The 17,688-nt window shown below is 34.2% G+C and overlaps 3 protein-coding genes across 3 annotated transcripts; all 3 read left to right on the top strand.

The window, feature by feature from the left end:
- Nucleotides 1-1,488: 1,488 nt before the first annotated feature.
- Nucleotides 1,489-5,463, top strand: LOC140978799 (uncharacterized). Its single transcript, XM_073444021.1, has 5 exons — nucleotides 1,489-1,924; nucleotides 3,259-3,877; nucleotides 3,970-4,189; nucleotides 4,833-4,895; nucleotides 5,188-5,463. The coding sequence occupies exons 1-5, from the start codon at nucleotides 1,504-1,506 to the stop codon at nucleotides 5,278-5,280; spliced, it is 1,416 nt and encodes a 471-aa protein (XP_073300122.1). The 5' UTR covers nucleotides 1,489-1,503; the 3' UTR covers nucleotides 5,281-5,463.
- A 923-nt stretch (nucleotides 5,464-6,386) lies between these two features.
- Nucleotides 6,387-9,348, top strand: LOC140978056 (purple acid phosphatase 18). Its single transcript, XM_073442812.1, has 5 exons — nucleotides 6,387-6,628; nucleotides 7,168-7,836; nucleotides 8,123-8,311; nucleotides 8,390-8,478; nucleotides 8,902-9,348. Exons 1-5 carry the CDS (start codon nucleotides 6,497-6,499, stop codon nucleotides 9,119-9,121), a joined length of 1,299 nt encoding a protein of 432 aa, XP_073298913.1. The 5' UTR covers nucleotides 6,387-6,496; the 3' UTR covers nucleotides 9,122-9,348.
- A 3,046-nt stretch (nucleotides 9,349-12,394) lies between these two features.
- LOC140978588 (fatty acid desaturase 4, chloroplastic-like) lies at nucleotides 12,395-13,390 on the top strand. Its single transcript, XM_073443760.1, has one exon. It carries the CDS (start codon nucleotides 12,492-12,494, stop codon nucleotides 13,245-13,247), a length of 756 nt encoding a protein of 251 aa, XP_073299861.1. The 5' UTR covers nucleotides 12,395-12,491; the 3' UTR covers nucleotides 13,248-13,390.
- Nucleotides 13,391-17,688: the final 4,298 nt, after the last annotated feature.

Genomic DNA, 17,688 nt, shown 5'->3' with positions numbered 1-17,688 from the left:
TTTTGTTGTGAATATCGGTATGGTTGACCCGTATCACAGATAAAAATTCGTGAGACGGTCCCACAAGAGACCTACTCTACATTTTTAAGTCCACTATAATTATCATTATATTTACATAAAATGATAGATTTGAAATTTACGTGAGGTAATATTAATGGAACCAATCAAATGAATTTGAAAATCGTTGTATCTAAATTTATATCCAAACGATCAGCTGGCCCACCAAATATTCCATGACCAGACGCATTCACACCCCGCTCTGCTCTTGAGGACCCACAATATCCTTTCCAAACTAGTTTTTGACTTTTGGTTAAATATAATAACTATTAATAATTGTTTAAATTTAAATTATATATATACTTTTGTTAATTCCATTTCGTCACGTGGGACAGCAGAATGCTTTGCATGGGCAATTGCATCATCAAGGAATCCTCCATGCATGCAACGGGCGGCGAAGACCGGGGTACGTACGTCCTTCGCGCGTGATCAATCCAGTTTCCCCGACGATATATAGAACCAGGATTCGCTACGCCGAAACAGAAAGAAAAAGTCTTCTTGAAGTTTCGTCGTCATTACCTAAAACTGTAGGAACGAATGGATTATCGGCGGAGGAAGCTTTGGCCCGATTGACGTCGATGGTCGTGGACGCCCTGCCTGCCTTGCAAAGCATTCCTAAATGTAGGCTTTTTTGTTCATTACAAAATCATACATGCATGTTGCAGGTTTTTAATTTATAGGGACCAAAAAAGTTTTCTATTAATTTTTTTATATTATATATTCGTGTAAAGTTGAACAAAAACTACCTGAAATACATTGTTTTGTTTATAGGTACAGGTGATCTGCTCGTGTAGACACACACACACACACACACACACATACATATATGTGTGTGTGTGTGTGTGTGTGTGTGTGTGTGTGTGTGTGTGAGTAGTATTCATCAATGTATATGTAATTTTTTTAATACAAAAACCGAAGTTGTAGTCCCTCAACAAAAGGGAAAATGCATGCCCATTAATGTTTATGGTTTGTTAATTTTAACTCTACACTGATGTTTTAAACATTAGTTTCAAATCTTTTAATCTATAAACTAATATTTTTACACAAATATATATCAATTTATGGCAACAAAATAATTTAAATCTTTAAAACTCTATATATAATCATCCAACCGTCAAGTTTAAGATAGCCGAATCAAATTTCCTCGAGAAACCAGTCATTAATTCACCATCTTCACCTAGTCCTTGCAATTTAATTTAATCGGATTATATTTACATAAATGCATCAACATTTTTTAAGACAAAACATTGTGTCAAATATGAGAGCTTACGTGGTGGATCGTGTCGGGTTGGTGAATTGTGTCTGATTTCGACACTCCTAGCTTAAATGATAAGCCTCACTCGTTTGGACCACTTCGCCAATTATATGTACTTCGGGGTCCAAAATGCTAATTATAATTTATCAAAATTCCAAAATTTGAAACGAAAAGTGCTAGATATAAACGGGATGAGAAACGAAATTCAAGAGTTCATAGTCGCGCCATTGATCACTGAGCGCGGGACATTTTCAATTCGTGGAGTTGATGATTTTCTCCCCACTTCAACTACTAGCTTTCTTCACATGGCGGATTTTGAGTTGGGGCCTCCTTCATTCTCTCTAGGTCTCGATTTCGACATTGAATCGGAACCGACTCCCAACTCATCAACCCAGCCAGCTGAACAGCCTCTGATTGAAATAAACGAAGACGGAGATTTTGAATCCCCAGTGAGGGTTTCGAACCCGCCTCGGGCACTCAAAAGGCTCCGAAAGGGGCCTGCCGTACAGCCCAAATCCGAGGTCCGAAGTGGAGAAGCCGATGACGCATGGGGAAAAAACGACGTGGATGATGAAATCGAGGGTTTCTCTTCTGAGGAAGATTGCCCTAGAGGTACAAGCTTCATTCTTTTGCCTGTAATTGAAATATGGTTCTCGTTTGAATGCCAGTACCTTTTCAAGCATCTGTAGATGAACCCATTTCTGTAATTCAATGAATATTTGTTTATGCTAGCGATTCACCTGAAGTAAACTTGGATATTACTGTAAATGTTCTTGCTTGGAGTGCTTTAAAGAATTTTGAAGAATTGTGAGGACTCACGAGATGCTGTTATTGGCTCCTCTGTCTGCCAAGTTTTTGCTAAAATGCAAATTGTTAGAGAAGTGAATAACACAAGAATTTTGCGTAAATCTTCATTATGTTCATCGTAAACATTGTCCCTCCTTTATATTCAATTTATAATCAAGTGAGACGAATAAGAAAAACAGAAATGGAATCAAATCTTGTTATATTGTTACAGCTGAATAAATAATCTACAAGCTTCTAGAGGTCACCTCATCCTCCAAGCATGTGAGTGTCATACGTGTGAGAGAGATAAGCATGCATATGCTCAAATGTTTCATTTTTGAGAATGACTTTTGATATTTTTCTCCCCTCGTACCTCTGCTCGTGCTGGCCCAAGTGCAGTGTCGGGAAAAAGTGGCTGCAGAATTATGAAGCAAATCGATTGGATTTCCTTTTTGTTGTTTTGTAACTACAAAAAATTTAATGTTCTAAACATTGATAGCTGAATTGCTGTTCTTGCTAGTAGATCCACCATTTTTGGAATTGAAATGGCATGATTTTAAAATTTGGCTTACTAGCTCTTGAGAGAGTATCAGATAGTTAAAGAAAACAATGAGGAGAGATTGAGTGAATTTGGTGAAATTGGTCTTGTTAGGGATAAGTCTAGATAGTCTATTGAATGAAACAATCTTTCAAGCTCATCAACTATTCCACAATTGCTTTTGGAATTGACATAGAATCATTGTAGATAATCCAATACTTCATTTAAAATAATTTGATTCTAAGTTATACAGGCTGCTGCAAATTTTATCTGTAAATAAATCTAACCGGGTTAATTAAGCAAGACAGGACTTGGCGCATGATTCTTTAGTGGTTTTGTGGAATATTGCTTTCAGCTATCGCTTGATACATCATGTGTTATTTTATATTATTTATACTCAACCAATATCTTTCTTTGTTTTATAAGATTTTTAGTGTTATTTACCCTAGCAATAACCTCAGCGCTGTCGCAATTCTTTTGAAATCAAAATACCATTTGTCTGTTGTGACTGTCTTGGCTGTCTCACGTTATTCTTTGATTGTAGTTTCATTTTAATGACTCGAGACTCTATGGTCACCTTTACCTTTCATTTGCTCATAATCTTCATCTATGTTTTATCTAGTTGGAAATCTTCCTGGTCATTCTGTATGTAGCAGCTCAAAGCCCTCACTGCATGGTCGGCAAGTTTTGGCTACACAATCTGGTAGTCTCTGGAAATCAACCAAGAGGGAAGAGGTATTAGGTGCTTTGACATCTGTTAGTCCTCTCCGAAGATTCCAGCTGATCAATTCTGATTCTGATGATCCATCTGATGGCGAAGATGTGTCTAAAGTTGGTTGTTCGACTTCATCTTCAAGGAAAATGCAATCAAATCCTCATCAACACGCAACCTCGGGCTTCTTTGGAACAGGGAAAGCATCAGTTGGCAATCACGAAACTGATTTGTGGAATGAATTCTGCAAGGAGAAGAGTTTTCACATCCCTACACCTGCTTTTGATGAGGTCTGTGATGAGTTTTTTAGATCCAGGAAATCTGAGAATGAAGTGGTAATTAACGGTGAGGACTCTAACAATGGGAAGAATTGGGATGTGGGTTCTTTTCCTCCAGCTCATCGCTACTTTTTCCATATCGATTCGAGAATTCAGAAACTGGTTCGTGACCGTTTGCCCAACTTCTTCCCCTTGGGAGCAGCAAAAAATCAGGAACATAAGCTGCAGACGGCATCAGTTATCGATTACATGTATTGCTATTTCAGAATTATTTGTGATTTAACTGTTTTTCCTTCTCGTGCTGTCCATATTTTTTTATTTGAATCTGTCTATATGTTCGTAGGCACCAATTCAGCCATGAAGAAAATTCAGAGAGAACATTCGAGACTAGCTCCATGAGGACCAAGAGAAATGTTTCAAAATCGAACTCCATCATGCCCGAAGATTCTGAGAATTGGGTGAATACAAAAGGTTGTGGAGTTCCTAAAAATGCTGGCAAGAGAAGGGTGCATGGTGCCCGTAAATCTGGTGGTCACTGGTACACCAACTCAAGTGGCCAAAGAGTAAGTGTAACTTCATATATAAATACCAATTTGTTCTCTTTTCAAACCTTTTGTTTTATTCGTCTACAATCCAGTTGCACAACAAAACGTGGATGAGGTCATAGATATATTTCAAAATCTTACTTTACTACACATTTCTCAAACTTATTCTCTTTATTGTTTCTTGTCCGGAGGTAAAGAATGGCTAAGATGCCAGTGTCTTTTGTTGCGCTCCATTAAATATTCATGATAGTTTTTTTCTTTTATTAAATTAATCTTATAGCAGTTGATGTATTCTGTATCAGACTAATATAGTAGTGGGAGACATTGTTCTCGTAGTTCAGCCATGTATATCCTTAGTATTTTCTGGCCATCATTTTCTCAGTTTTTTGTCAATTGGAAGCAGCAAAGAACTCTAATGACATTTAAACATTTCACACTCAATATTGATATATCTTTTTTTTTTCTTCAAGCCAATATTGATATATCTTGATGCCAATATGAGGGCAAAAAATATATATAAAAATTTGATCAAGATAACCTTGCCATCGAAGCTGATATCTTCTTCTTGATGACCCTGCACACGCATACACCCGTTTGTGATTAATTACTTTCACATATTATTTTATTTACAGTATTAATAAAACTGACAAATGAATTTCAGGTTTACGTTAGCAGAAATGGGCAGCAGTTGAGTGGTCAAAGTGCTTACAGGGGTTATAGGAAGGTACTTTTAGAAGATACATATAAGTATATTTCATATGTGTTTATTAGTGATAATGCAATGTTCTCCTGTATGTCAAGGGTCCATTCAATTTCAATGACTAACCTTTTTTAAAATCACAACATTTGTGCTAGTCAACATTCATCACCATTTACCATATCTTGCTAAGGTTTTTAACAACTTTCTGCGTGTTGAAATTGTCATATTTATGACTAATTGGATTACTATGGTGAGAGACATAAGAACAAGAATTCAGTTCCAATTCACGAATCAACAATGGTGATTGTGCTGACAGGAAAGTGGAATCGGGTTCAAAAATTTGAAGAAGAAAGCAGCTGCGAAGAAGAAAACTGCTGCAAAGAAAAAAGGTATTCCCAAGAAGAAATAAGCCTTGTCAATTTAGGAAATTCACTCTGCGCCTTCGGGCATGTATTTGTTGTCAATGAGAAATCTAGTCTTTTATTTACAGTAAGATATTTTTTCAATGAAACAAGACACCCTTTTGTCGAGTTGTTTTGACTTGAAGCCATTTGCGTAATTGCTTGCTTGTGGCCTGAGATTCTAGCCATCATTCACACTATCTTCACAATATCTTGAAAACACGGGTTAAAATGTATTCAATTCTAGGAAATATTTTTCATTCTAGAAATTTAATCAATAGAAATAAAAAACGATGTCATTTTGATTTTATTTCCTAAAATATACTGAATGTCATTCATTTTTTCAATATAATAACTTCAAAATTTTTTTCCCATTAATAAGTGAAAAATTACACTTTCAAAGATGATTGAGCCCGAGTTTTGCTCTTGCCCAAAAGTTATAGCCTGAAAATAGTTAATTCAAGTGAGTTTAGACTTTAGAACCTGCTTACATCTTTTCAAATTTGGGAGAGTTGATGTCAATTGACAAAGGACTGGTGACAAGAAATTTAAATTTATGTATATGTATTTTTTTGAAAGCAGACATTGTATTTTATAATCTTTATTATTCACTTAATCTTATCGTTCTTATATCTTTTCGTATCTTTATAATCTGAATAAAAAATAATTAAATCCCTCGATCATGGGCAATAACAAAGGAGAAGAAAATTATAATATGATAAACAAATTCTGGATATATTATGTACTGCAAGATTATGTGTAAATTATAGTGTAGTTTCTATAATTATTAACATAATAATACAAAGTGTATAAATTTGATGGTAAGGTAATATGAATACTAAAATGAGAGAGAAATATTGTAAAATGGAGGCTGAAGAGTACCGGTTACAAAAATACAGACAAAATATGGGGAAGTTGGTGAAAAATCCCCAACCAAAACATTTATTTGGGTTCACTCCCTACCCACAAAATTGTGGTACTATGTCATACAAATTGTGGTACACTTCATGTGGAAATGTGGTACACTTCATGTGAAAATGTGGTACTAAAAAAGTACCTAGGGACTGAACACAAAAAAAACGGCGGCTGGGGAGTTAAGTCCAATTTCCCGACAAAATATTGTGTGGTCCCCTCTGACTCTACAATCGAACATCAAAGTCATGATAACCACACTAAAAAGCAACCAACTCACCATCTGGTGGTTCGTGTAATTTTTGCGAAGCCATGGATTTTAAACTGGTGGTCTTGATTCTGGTCGTGCTGACAATCGGCGCCGCGGCGGAGTACATTCGACCACCGCCGCGCAAAATGATTCACTTCCCGTGGCATTCGAGGCCCTCTTCTCAGCCTCAACAGGTTAAATTCTTTCCCCCTTCTTTTACCCGAGGGTAATTCAGTAGATGAAGGTGGAACTCTTAGGTATTTCGAGGTTTTTTTTTGAAACAGGTTATTTTGATATTTAGGGTTGTGTTTTTTGTAGAACTTTGAGATTTCACTTGTTTGTTTGTTTGTTTGTTTTTTAACCTTTTTTTGTCATCTTTTTATTGTTGGTTTGTTGCTATTTACTGGACCAGGAAAGAGAGTGGCTTGATTGTGTTTTTAGGGTGTTCCTAGTAAAGGGTTTACGAGATTTTGGTTTTGAAGTTGAATTCTTTGTGCCTTCGCGGTATTTATTTAAAAAACAGGACAACATGTATTTATGCATATCTTTTAGGCGATGACATTGGTTTGCTATACCTGAATTTATGGCTAAATTTATTACACTCGATCTGGCTCTCATTAGCATTTCTGAGAAGTGAAGAAAATTTTGAAAAGTTTCCCAACCCAAGTGTAATCCGTACTGTGTTTTTTGTCAAGATTGAGTGACTCTGGGACTGTTATGTTTTCAATCGCAGGTTCACATCTCCTTGGCCGGAGACAAACACATGCGGATATCATGGATAACTGGCGACAAACATGCTCCTTCGATTGTTGAATATGGAACATCATCTCAAAATTACAATTTTAAAGCTCAAGGAGAGAGTACTAGTTATAATTATTTGCTGTATAGCTCTGGAAAGATTCACCATACGGTGATTGGTCCCCTGGAGTATGGCACGTTGTATTTCTATAGATGTGGTGGGGAGGGCACCGAGTTTCAACTCAAAACTCCACCCTCTCAATTTCCAGTTACGTTTGCTGTGGCAGGTGATTTAGGTCAGACTGGATGGACCAAGTCCACTTTGGACCACATAGACCAGTGCAGATATGATGTACATATGCTTCCTGGCGACCTTTCCTATGCAGATTATTTACAGCATAGGTGGGACACATGCGGGGAACTAGTGCAGCCCCTTGCTAGTGCAAGACCATGGATGGTAACCCAAGGGAACCATGAGAAGGAGAACATACCATTCTTCATAGACAGCTTCAAATCCTATAACTCAAGATGGAAGATGCCGTATGAAGAGAGTGGGTCCAGTTCGAATCTCTATTATTCTTTTGACGTGGCCGGAGTTCATGTCATCATGCTTGGTTCGTATACTGATTATGATCAGTACTCAGATCAATATAGTTGGCTGAAGGTCTGTTTAACGTAGTGACATTATGTTCTTCATTAATTCATGTATAGCTAGGCATTGCATTTATCAGCGTATATGTGTCACATGACCTGGCATGTAGATATAACAGGTATGGGATTGATTTGTCTTAAGAAACATTCTCAGAAAGTATCAGTGTCAGGCGGAAATAAATCTCTTTATTTATCTTGAAACAGTTAATGAGCTTGTCCGGTTTAAAAATGGGGAAATAATTAGGCTACTGATGAAGCATTATTTTATAACTGTGTTTTGTGATCTTTAATTTTTGCAGTCTGATCTTTTAATGGTGGACCGTGAAAGGACACCCTGGCTACTTGTGTTGTTTCATGCACCATGGTATAATAGTAATGAGGCTCATCAAGGTGAAGGTGATGACATGATGGCAGCGATGGAGCCCTTGCTTCATGCTGCTAGTGTGGACGTTATTTTTACTGGCCATGTGCATGCTTATGAGCGCACTGTAAGATTTCAACCTATTGCTTTTTATAATCGTAATTATCTTTTAACAACTGACGACTTAATTTTTTGTTGTTAACAGAGGCGTGTGTACAATGGTAAAGTGGATCCTTGTGGAGCTGTTCACATTACAATTGGCGATGGTGGAAATGGTGAAGGTTTAGCTCACAAGTAAGTCATCTTTTAACAAGGAAGAATTATGTTCAGTGTCAATAAAAAATATGTTAATTTAGCTACTTGTTTAGGTGGAAGGGTTGCCTTACATCCTTCTGTTTTTCTACAATATGTTCCATTTTTGGGTTGCAACTTGACTCGTATTCCCGCCTCCTCCTCCCATCAGAAACATTGAAGGAAAAGGAAAATTTGACGTCCTAGATCTATTAATTAACATCTTCACTCATACTTAACTATCATTATTCTGTCCAGCAAGTCCAACAGAGATGAACATTCTTGTTCTTAGATTACATTGTAGAATCTTTGAGTTAAGTTATTTAACACCATCTTCTGCCATATCCTTTTGAGTTATTATTATTGCCTGACTGGAGGATTAAATTTGATTACTTAGCTTTCGAATTTTGGAAAATCAACTTATAGGTATCTGGATCCCCAGCCCGAATGGTCTGTCTTCCGCGAAGCAAGTTTTGGTCATGGTGAATTCAAGATAGTGAACTCTAGTCATGCATTTTGGAGTTGGCACAGGAATGATGACGATGAAGCAGTGAGGTCTGATGAAATATGGGTTACGTCTCTACATGGTTCTGGTTGTGTTGCGGCAAAGAGTCATGAGCCAAGAAAAATTCTACTCGAGCCTTGAAACTGGTGGCTTATTAAAACATTTTGTGTGTATATGTTATGTATATATGCTGCATGGAACTCGTTTGCTGTTCAATATCTGTATCAATATTACTACATAATACTTGCCGGCTGCCACCACAAAGAAATTTTAGACGTGATGTACTTTAAGATTTATCTTTATAGTTTGTACGATATAAACTTAAATTGTTGCTGAATATTAATCAGCACTTCACAATTCATGTACCATTATGTCGGTGCTTCCTTCTGCAAAAAATATCACGTGGAGGTTATACGTTAAAATTTGGAAACTAATACGGAGAATTCGAAAATCCATCAAAATTATTTGAGAAATGATGAATATGAAACTCTCTTAATCAAAATTAGCAAGGTTCTTTTAAATTATTAATTTGACTTATTTATGCTAATTAGAGACAAATAATTATGTTTATTAAAAAAATGTATAAATAATTTCGATTTGGTTCAATTTAGATGATTAAATTCTTAAAAAAGAATCTATTGTTAGCTAGGATAAAGAGAAAAAACATTGTAATAAACTCAACACGTATTTTTCCGATGTTTCCGATGAATGTTATTGTAGTGTCCAATTGGTATTCGAAGTCCTAATCCAAATTATCTTTCGAATGAAACAATAGATGTCTTTTACTCGAGCTTCATTCGAAGGTAACTCCAAATATGCCCGCTAGCTTTTTATATATTCCATACGCATACATTCGAACAACGTGAAGAACGATATAGATGATATTTGACCATTTTTAAAGTTCAAAACAAAAAATGAGCCATTTTGGTTATTTATTTTCGTCTAATTTCTAACTTAGTCCTGTATATTTAAATTTCAAACAATTGTAGTCCCTTTTAATCGACATAACTATGAGAACCCAAGCCATGTACTTGAGATGAAACCGTCAGTGGTCAAAGATAATCCGAAATAGGACTTGCAATACGAAGAAGTTCCAATCCGCATAGTTGACATCATGGATCGAGTTTTGAGACGAAGGTCTATACCAAACGTCAAAGTCCGGTGGTCCAATCATATAGAATGTGAAGCTATATGAGAATTAGAAGAAGACATCGGAATCGATACCCTTATCTCTTCAAACCACTAGTATAATCAAGTTTCGAAGACGAAACTTCTCACAAGGAGGGAGAGATATGAGAACTCGAAATTTCAGCAGAATTAACAATTTCAGCAGCTTGCAAAATTTCTGTAGCAACTAGCATTTTTCAATAGTTGATCATTTTTCAGCAGACATATATCATCAGAAATTCAACAGATCATGCCAACAGTCAGCAGTTACTTTAGACTTGTGACTGATACATCAACTCGAAATCATGACAACTAATGACACTAAATGAGAGCATAACAGTCAGATTTTCTCTATAAATAACACACAATATTCTGAGTTGGTATTACACAAATTCTTAGCAAATCACCTAAAACTTAGAAACAATTTTTCGAGTTAAGAGAGGGCATTTTCGAGCAGCAATTCAGATAACAAAAAAAGAGACCCTGTCCAAGTGTCAACCAAAATTATATTAACAACTCAAGTAAGTATACTTTCTATTTTAACTCTTATAATACAATTTAAAATCGTTCCAGTATGTATATCATATGTTCAAAGCATGAATTTCAAAGTATGTATCTTTGAAGCACCAGAAATTATGAATAAATTGTAGAAATATATATTCTGAATATGTCTGATTATCGTTAATTCCTGAATTATGCATGCCCCACCCTTTAGAGTATTAAAATATAAAAGACTGATATCAGTTAGTTATGAAATTCGTAATTTGCTCAATACATAAAATGACAATTGTTTATTTCTTAAAAAAATGTGACTTATGTTCCGATTTCTTTATATAAGATTTTTATTAAAAACGATTTTAAAAATAGGAGGATTTTCCCGTTTACTGAGTTACAATCATATTACCCACCAACTCATACCCATCTCAAACAAGAACAAAGAAAAGATAAAAACTGATTAGCAAAACCAGTTCTGGAATTGGTGAAGAAGAACCACCCATTTATGCAGTTCTATTATGTAATCTATTGCGTTAGACTTCTGTCATCATTTTGATTTTGTAAAGACAATGTAATTTCAATATAATGAATGAGTAGACTGATTATATTTTTGAAATTGTTCTTCTGAGATTTGCCGTTTTTGAATGAATAATTTGGAAACAACGTCGACGTCGATCGCCTCAGGCCTGGGGCGTGACAATAACTGATATGACAATGCATACATTTGACACTGTATAAGTGTACCAACAGCGTCACGTCAAGAGAAAAAAGACAAAAATTGAAAACATAATAAAAATAGTCGACTAAAAATGGATATTTAACATTATAATTAACAACACTACATAGAAATAAATATATATACCTACTATTCCAATTTGTTCATTTATATAAATCAATGTTGATGCTACCGTTGGTGTTGTTACTAGCTAGCTCATTAAGAATTTTAAAACTACCGACTCAAAATAAAAATATTTTAAAGTAGGCATTATAAAAATTCGATCTATCCGCAAAAGCGTGCCAGCTAACTAACGTGCCATTTAATTACAATAAATTTTATGTGGAGTATGTGACACCATTTCCTATAATTATTTCGTGCTGCTATCTCAATTCTTAATAATTTCATATTGATATTTATATTTTTTATATACGTACACACCATCCCTAAGGCAAAACAAACACTTTTGACTGTAATCCTTGGCCGAAAAGTCTGTTTAAGGCAAAACAAACACTTTTGACTGTAATCCTTGGCCGAAAAGTCTGTTTAAACACATTTTTTAGTTAGATTTCCACGCATTCATTCATTCTACCGGAATTTAATTTCAACGATAATAATATAAAAAACATATATTAGAATGTAAGATACGTCCATTAATATAAAATTAGTAGTAGATATCTTGTGTGACAAATTCGAGGATTCATAGAAAGATCAACCCGATTAATACTTATAATGAAATTTAATATTTTTACGTAATTTTTTTCATGAGTTTGGTCGTTTCGAATGTCCTCTCATAAAAATAATATGTAAAACGCTTTCACAAAAGTTTTTGTGTATAAAATTTCCATGACAAATGAAAAAAAAGAAAAGATATATAAAGCTTTAAGTTATTTCTATATTTCATATTATTTCTGTCCCCGACGGAATAACTTGCATAAAAAGAAATATTCCACTGCTCTAATGATAATGGATAAGGTGCGTGTCATATATATATATATATATATATAATATGCTTCTTCATATCCATACATATTGGCTCCAACTTCCCCAGAATCTCCTTTCTCTGCACGAAATTTCGTTCGACTGCCGATTCAAATTCAAAAGAATTTATTATATCCGTTTTCATCGAAAACAATGGCTGAATTTAAACCTCAACAGAAGAATTCTGCTTCAAAAGCAATATCTCCAAAGCACTTCTATGATGAAGAGAGCTGGAAAACACCAACTAGCATTCAGCGTGCATGGTTTGCAAGCGGGTGCACAACACTGCTAATTTCTGTAGCCAAATCCTTGATAATGATTTCCCGTCGATCAACGGGGCTCCGCAGCTGGATCGACCCCGTCGTCGCAGCCATCGTGGGCTACGTGCTAGGGGACCTCGGCACAGGAATATACCATTGGGCCATTGACAACTACGGCACGGCCAGAACTCCCGTTTTCGGGTCCCAGATCGAAGGTTTCCTCCGTCACCACGACCATCCGTCAGCGATAACGAAGCGCCACATCGCCACCAACCTCTACGTTGGGGCGGCGGGTTTCACCATTGCCGTGTTACCAATGAACATATTTTGCACCAACCCGAATTTGCTAGCCTTTTCTGCTGCGTTCTTGGGTTGCGGGATGTTTTGTCAGCAGCTTCATGCATGGTCTCACACCCCAAAAGGGAAGCTTCCGCGGCTCGTGGTGGCCCTACAAGATTCCAGGGTCATTCTGCAACGGGCAGAGCATGCGGCGCACCACCACCCGCCTTTCGACAGCCATTACTGCATCGTGAGCGGGGTTTGGAACAGGTTTTTGGATAAATACAAGATTTTCTGGGCGATGGAGATGATTTTCTTCTTTATTTTTGGGGTTAGGCCAAGATCATGGAGTGATTTCAATTCCAAGTGAACTGTTACATCTTCAAATTCAAGGATATACATAATACATGTGAATTCCGGCTCTTAATATAAATGTAGTCATGAAAATATACGATTAATTATGTTGTACTATAAAGCATTCAAATAATTTCTTATACTGTTCAATCAATTATAATATTTTATCCTTCCACTTTATACAATTTATTATTTATCTAAGCAGGTCTGATTTTTAGAAATTTTAATGTAAACCCTATTAATAATCTATTCACGATGAATTTGGTTTGGTTAAACTTATACCGATATGTCCAGGTTATATATTTAACGATTTAATCGAACACTTTCTCAGATGATCATGCAGGAAGCCGGCGATCGATTATCACGTTTTTTAATCAAATTTTTTCACTGTTTTTTTAAAAATTGCCACATCGTCTGATACATGTCGATCGGTTTTTAGTTATTTTACCTAATTTAGAATTATTCCAATTTAAGAAAATTTAAAACTCGAAGCTCCATGACTCAAAGAACTCCATGCTTGATGCCAGAAATTAAGGTTTTACAATGTAACTCATGTGTTTTAAAATTGCGATTCTTCCTACCATTAACCCTACTTCTCTGTGTGTTTGAGCCTTACTAGGAATCGACATAATGTCTAAATTAATATCCTCACCATCAATTATATCTTTATGTAAAATCGTAATTAATGTTAATTTCCACATGATATATATTAAATAGAAAGTATATATGAATCAGCATATACATCATTAATAAATTAATCATTAAATATATATATTTAGTAAACTAGGCAATTATATCTCCCCAAAAATCATTTTCCAACTATTGTACTCGTTGCAATCTATGAATATTTTAAAATGTATACCAAACACCATGTTTCGATCCTTAATTTTTCTAGTAATTACGATTTACGAACTAGCTAGACCAGAAAGTTTTTGTTATCAAACGTCCGCTGCAATAGAAATTAATGTATATAGTTAATGAAGATAACTTATTTTAATCTTTTGTTTATATAAAGAAAACAACACGTAAGATATATACCACACCAAACTATGCAAGGAACTTANATATAATTTAATTATTATTATTATTATTATTATATATTATAATGTATCTACGCTACATTATTCTGTACGCACTATATATATAATTCAAGCAAGAGTCTCAAAATAATTTTCTTTGCCTCTACAATATGCATGCCCTTTTATTTTGCAAAAAATCCATTATCATGACACGCTAACGGTGAAGAACATAACAAAATAAAAGTGAAATACAAAATCAGATCAAGAAAATTAATTATTCCAACATAATATAGTTTTGTATAAAAAATTTAATATCTATAGAATTGTATCCTTTATTGAAATTATATATATAATCATGCTTTGTAATGCTAGCTATCTCTATCTGTCTTGCAATTTTAGTCTCGTTTTCGATGTGGCATTGATATAGCTTCAACGTGTTGCTGATGTGTGTAGACCCGATGAAAAATGACTAGAATTGAAAAATATAGAAATAAAACTGACATTTGACTACATAAAAATTTATATCAAAATCACAAATAATATACATAAATAAAGTTGTAATTTTCCCTGCGAACGTGAACCTCGATCCCAATTACCATATGATTTTTTGTTGGACTACATGGGCGAGATTATTCAATATAACTTTTTCTCCATTGGATTATATATACATCTAGCCATGCTAATATCAGTGTACGTATTTGAATCGCATGAATCTGTATGCTGGAAGAAATAATTATCAAGGAGATTAATTCTCGTGGTTCAGGAAATGACCCTATATATTCTTCATGAAACACAATAATCATGCATGGAGTTGTATTATATATAAAATATTAATTAGTAGATCCCTTATATATTATTACGGGACATATGTTTAGATAGGACTGTCACGAGTTAGTATGAACCAAGATTGATCAACTGGAATTTTGAGTTCCAATTAGAGAAAATTAATGAGATTTTTGGTCCATTAGCTTGTCCATTTTTTCTTTTCGTTTTAGTTTATTAAATTTTCAAAATTTGATTTTTGTATGCTAACTTTTAATTTTCAGCTATTTTGATCTAATCGTTGACGTAACATCTTGATAAGTCATTATTTCTAAAGTCACATAAGAATTTGGACCAAAATATTCAAAAATTAAAGTTAATGTACCCAAAATCAAAATTTTTATAAAATTTAATAGACCAAAACAAAAAAATAGACAAGTTCATGGAAAGAACGATTGATTATTAACCGAGGAGCACATAGCGGATGTGTATATATCCTCGTTATTTGTTAATATTTAATTCCAATTTTTGAAAAATACTAGCTATTGATAATAGCTTTTAGGCTTCAAAAAATAATTTTTAATTAAATTTATTTCTTCTTAATTGGGTAATAATTTGTATCGGTTTTAGTTTAAAGTACACTAAAGTTATCTATTAATTGTGTGTGTGTCGAGGTGTTAGTTATAGTTAAAGTTGAGGTCCCAATATACATTAATTTTAATAGATTTGGTGAATCTGAAGGAATATTTTTGTGATAAAGAATATTGAATGTATTTGAATCATATATGCATGGCAACTAATATTCATGATTTATTGTTTGAATCATATTTAATATTTATGGTAATTAATTAATTTTTTTGAGAGAATGCTCGCGTAGAAAAAAGTAACTAGGAGAATTATGGAGTCTGGGCGATTTTGCAAACATGACCTTGATTAAACTATTTAAATCATAATAAATAAGGTAACCAAAATATATTGTACGTATTCTAATATTAATGATTTCTTCTTCGAATCATATATATTTATAGTAACTACTTAATAAAGATTAATGGATGGTCGTCGAGAAAAACTAGGAGAATTATATATATATATAAATATATATATATATATATATATGCTCAAACGTTATTCATAGAACAACGTACGTATATACGATATGGGCTTCGGACGTTTCAAAGAATACACTCCTCCATATTTCATCACACAATACACAACAAACATAGTCCCAGTACCCCATTATTCTTCTTCTATATCAGTATACCATGAGTTTCAAGTAATCTTCAGGTTTACTGGTAGACACCGCTATCGTCAATGGATTATATGGCAAAATTCGACGGCGTTAGATCCATGGGCACGGAGTTGGAACGAATTAAGTCCGAAAATGATCAAGTCCACCCAAAAAGAGAGAATGTTCCGTGCACTGAATCGAGGTCTCGTAGGTTTTCGTTTATCGATTTCGGATCGAAAAACCCTGGCCATGAAGGCAGTAGAAGAGGCCTGGAACACTCTCGTCACCAGACCCATGTCCAACATGAAGTTGCACCTTCACATCGATTTTACTCTCATCCACAAACAAATTGCTAATAGGAATACAAACCATCGTGTGGATATCCGAGATTTGGAGCGTGACCCCGTCTATCACGTTACTTTGTTTAGCCGTGAAGATATTAGCCGCCAAGCATCCATCGAATCTTTGAAGAATGAGATTATTGTTGATACAAGTCGTGGGACGACCTGCTCAATCTGTTTGGAAGACTTCGTGATTGGTTGCGACAAGGGCGTATGTATGCCGTGCTCCCATATGTTTCACGGGGATTGCATCACAAGATGGCTCAGCACTAGTCCCTATTGCCCCCTCTGCCGCTTTAATTTGAGATGCCAACCTCGACCTACAATTGATCGCATATTTTAGTTTCGTTTGCTACCTATTCAGTTATTCATGATTGATATATCCATGCAATATTAATATTAGGTAGACAACAAATTAGCACTGTTATACAAGTACTGCATGACACTAATAACATTGATTTAGTTAACACAAACTTATAATAAATACATTCTGCATGCTTAAGGTTTAATTTGTTTTTCAATTTCTGTAAACAATATTCTTGTTCACAATATTACCGTATATATATTTATATATATATGTTGCAAATTTTGGAATTCCTTGTTGATCGATCTCAAATCTATTACCTATATAAAAGAGCCAATCTTTTTAGAATTGTGAATTGTCTTTTAAGTCCTTCATTAATAATTACTAAATTTTAATTAATTATTAATATTAATCTATTATCTATTATTACCTATATAAAAGAAATAATCTTTTTAGAATTGTGATTTGTCTTTTAAGTCTTTTATTAATATAATTAATAAATTTTAATTACCTATTACCTATATAAAAGAGTCAATCTTTTTAGAATTGTGAATTGTCTTTTAAGTCTTTCATTAATAATTACTAAATGTTAATTAATTATTAATATTAATCTATTATCTATTATTACCTATATAAATTATTACCTATATAAAAGAGACAATCTTTTTAGAATTGTGATTTGTCTTTTAAGTCTTTTATTAATAATTAATAAATTTTAATTAATTATTAATATTAATTCAAAAATACATAATCTATTTATTTCTATCACCCATATATTAATGAATTTTAATTATCTATTACCT

Source organism: Primulina huaijiensis, chromosome 6 (assembly GCF_012295235.1).
Source record: "Primulina huaijiensis isolate GDHJ02 chromosome 6, ASM1229523v2, whole genome shotgun sequence".
Taxonomy (NCBI): Eukaryota; Viridiplantae; Streptophyta; class Magnoliopsida; order Lamiales; family Gesneriaceae; genus Primulina; species Primulina huaijiensis.
This window is presented reverse-complemented; position numbering and strand designations above follow the sequence as displayed.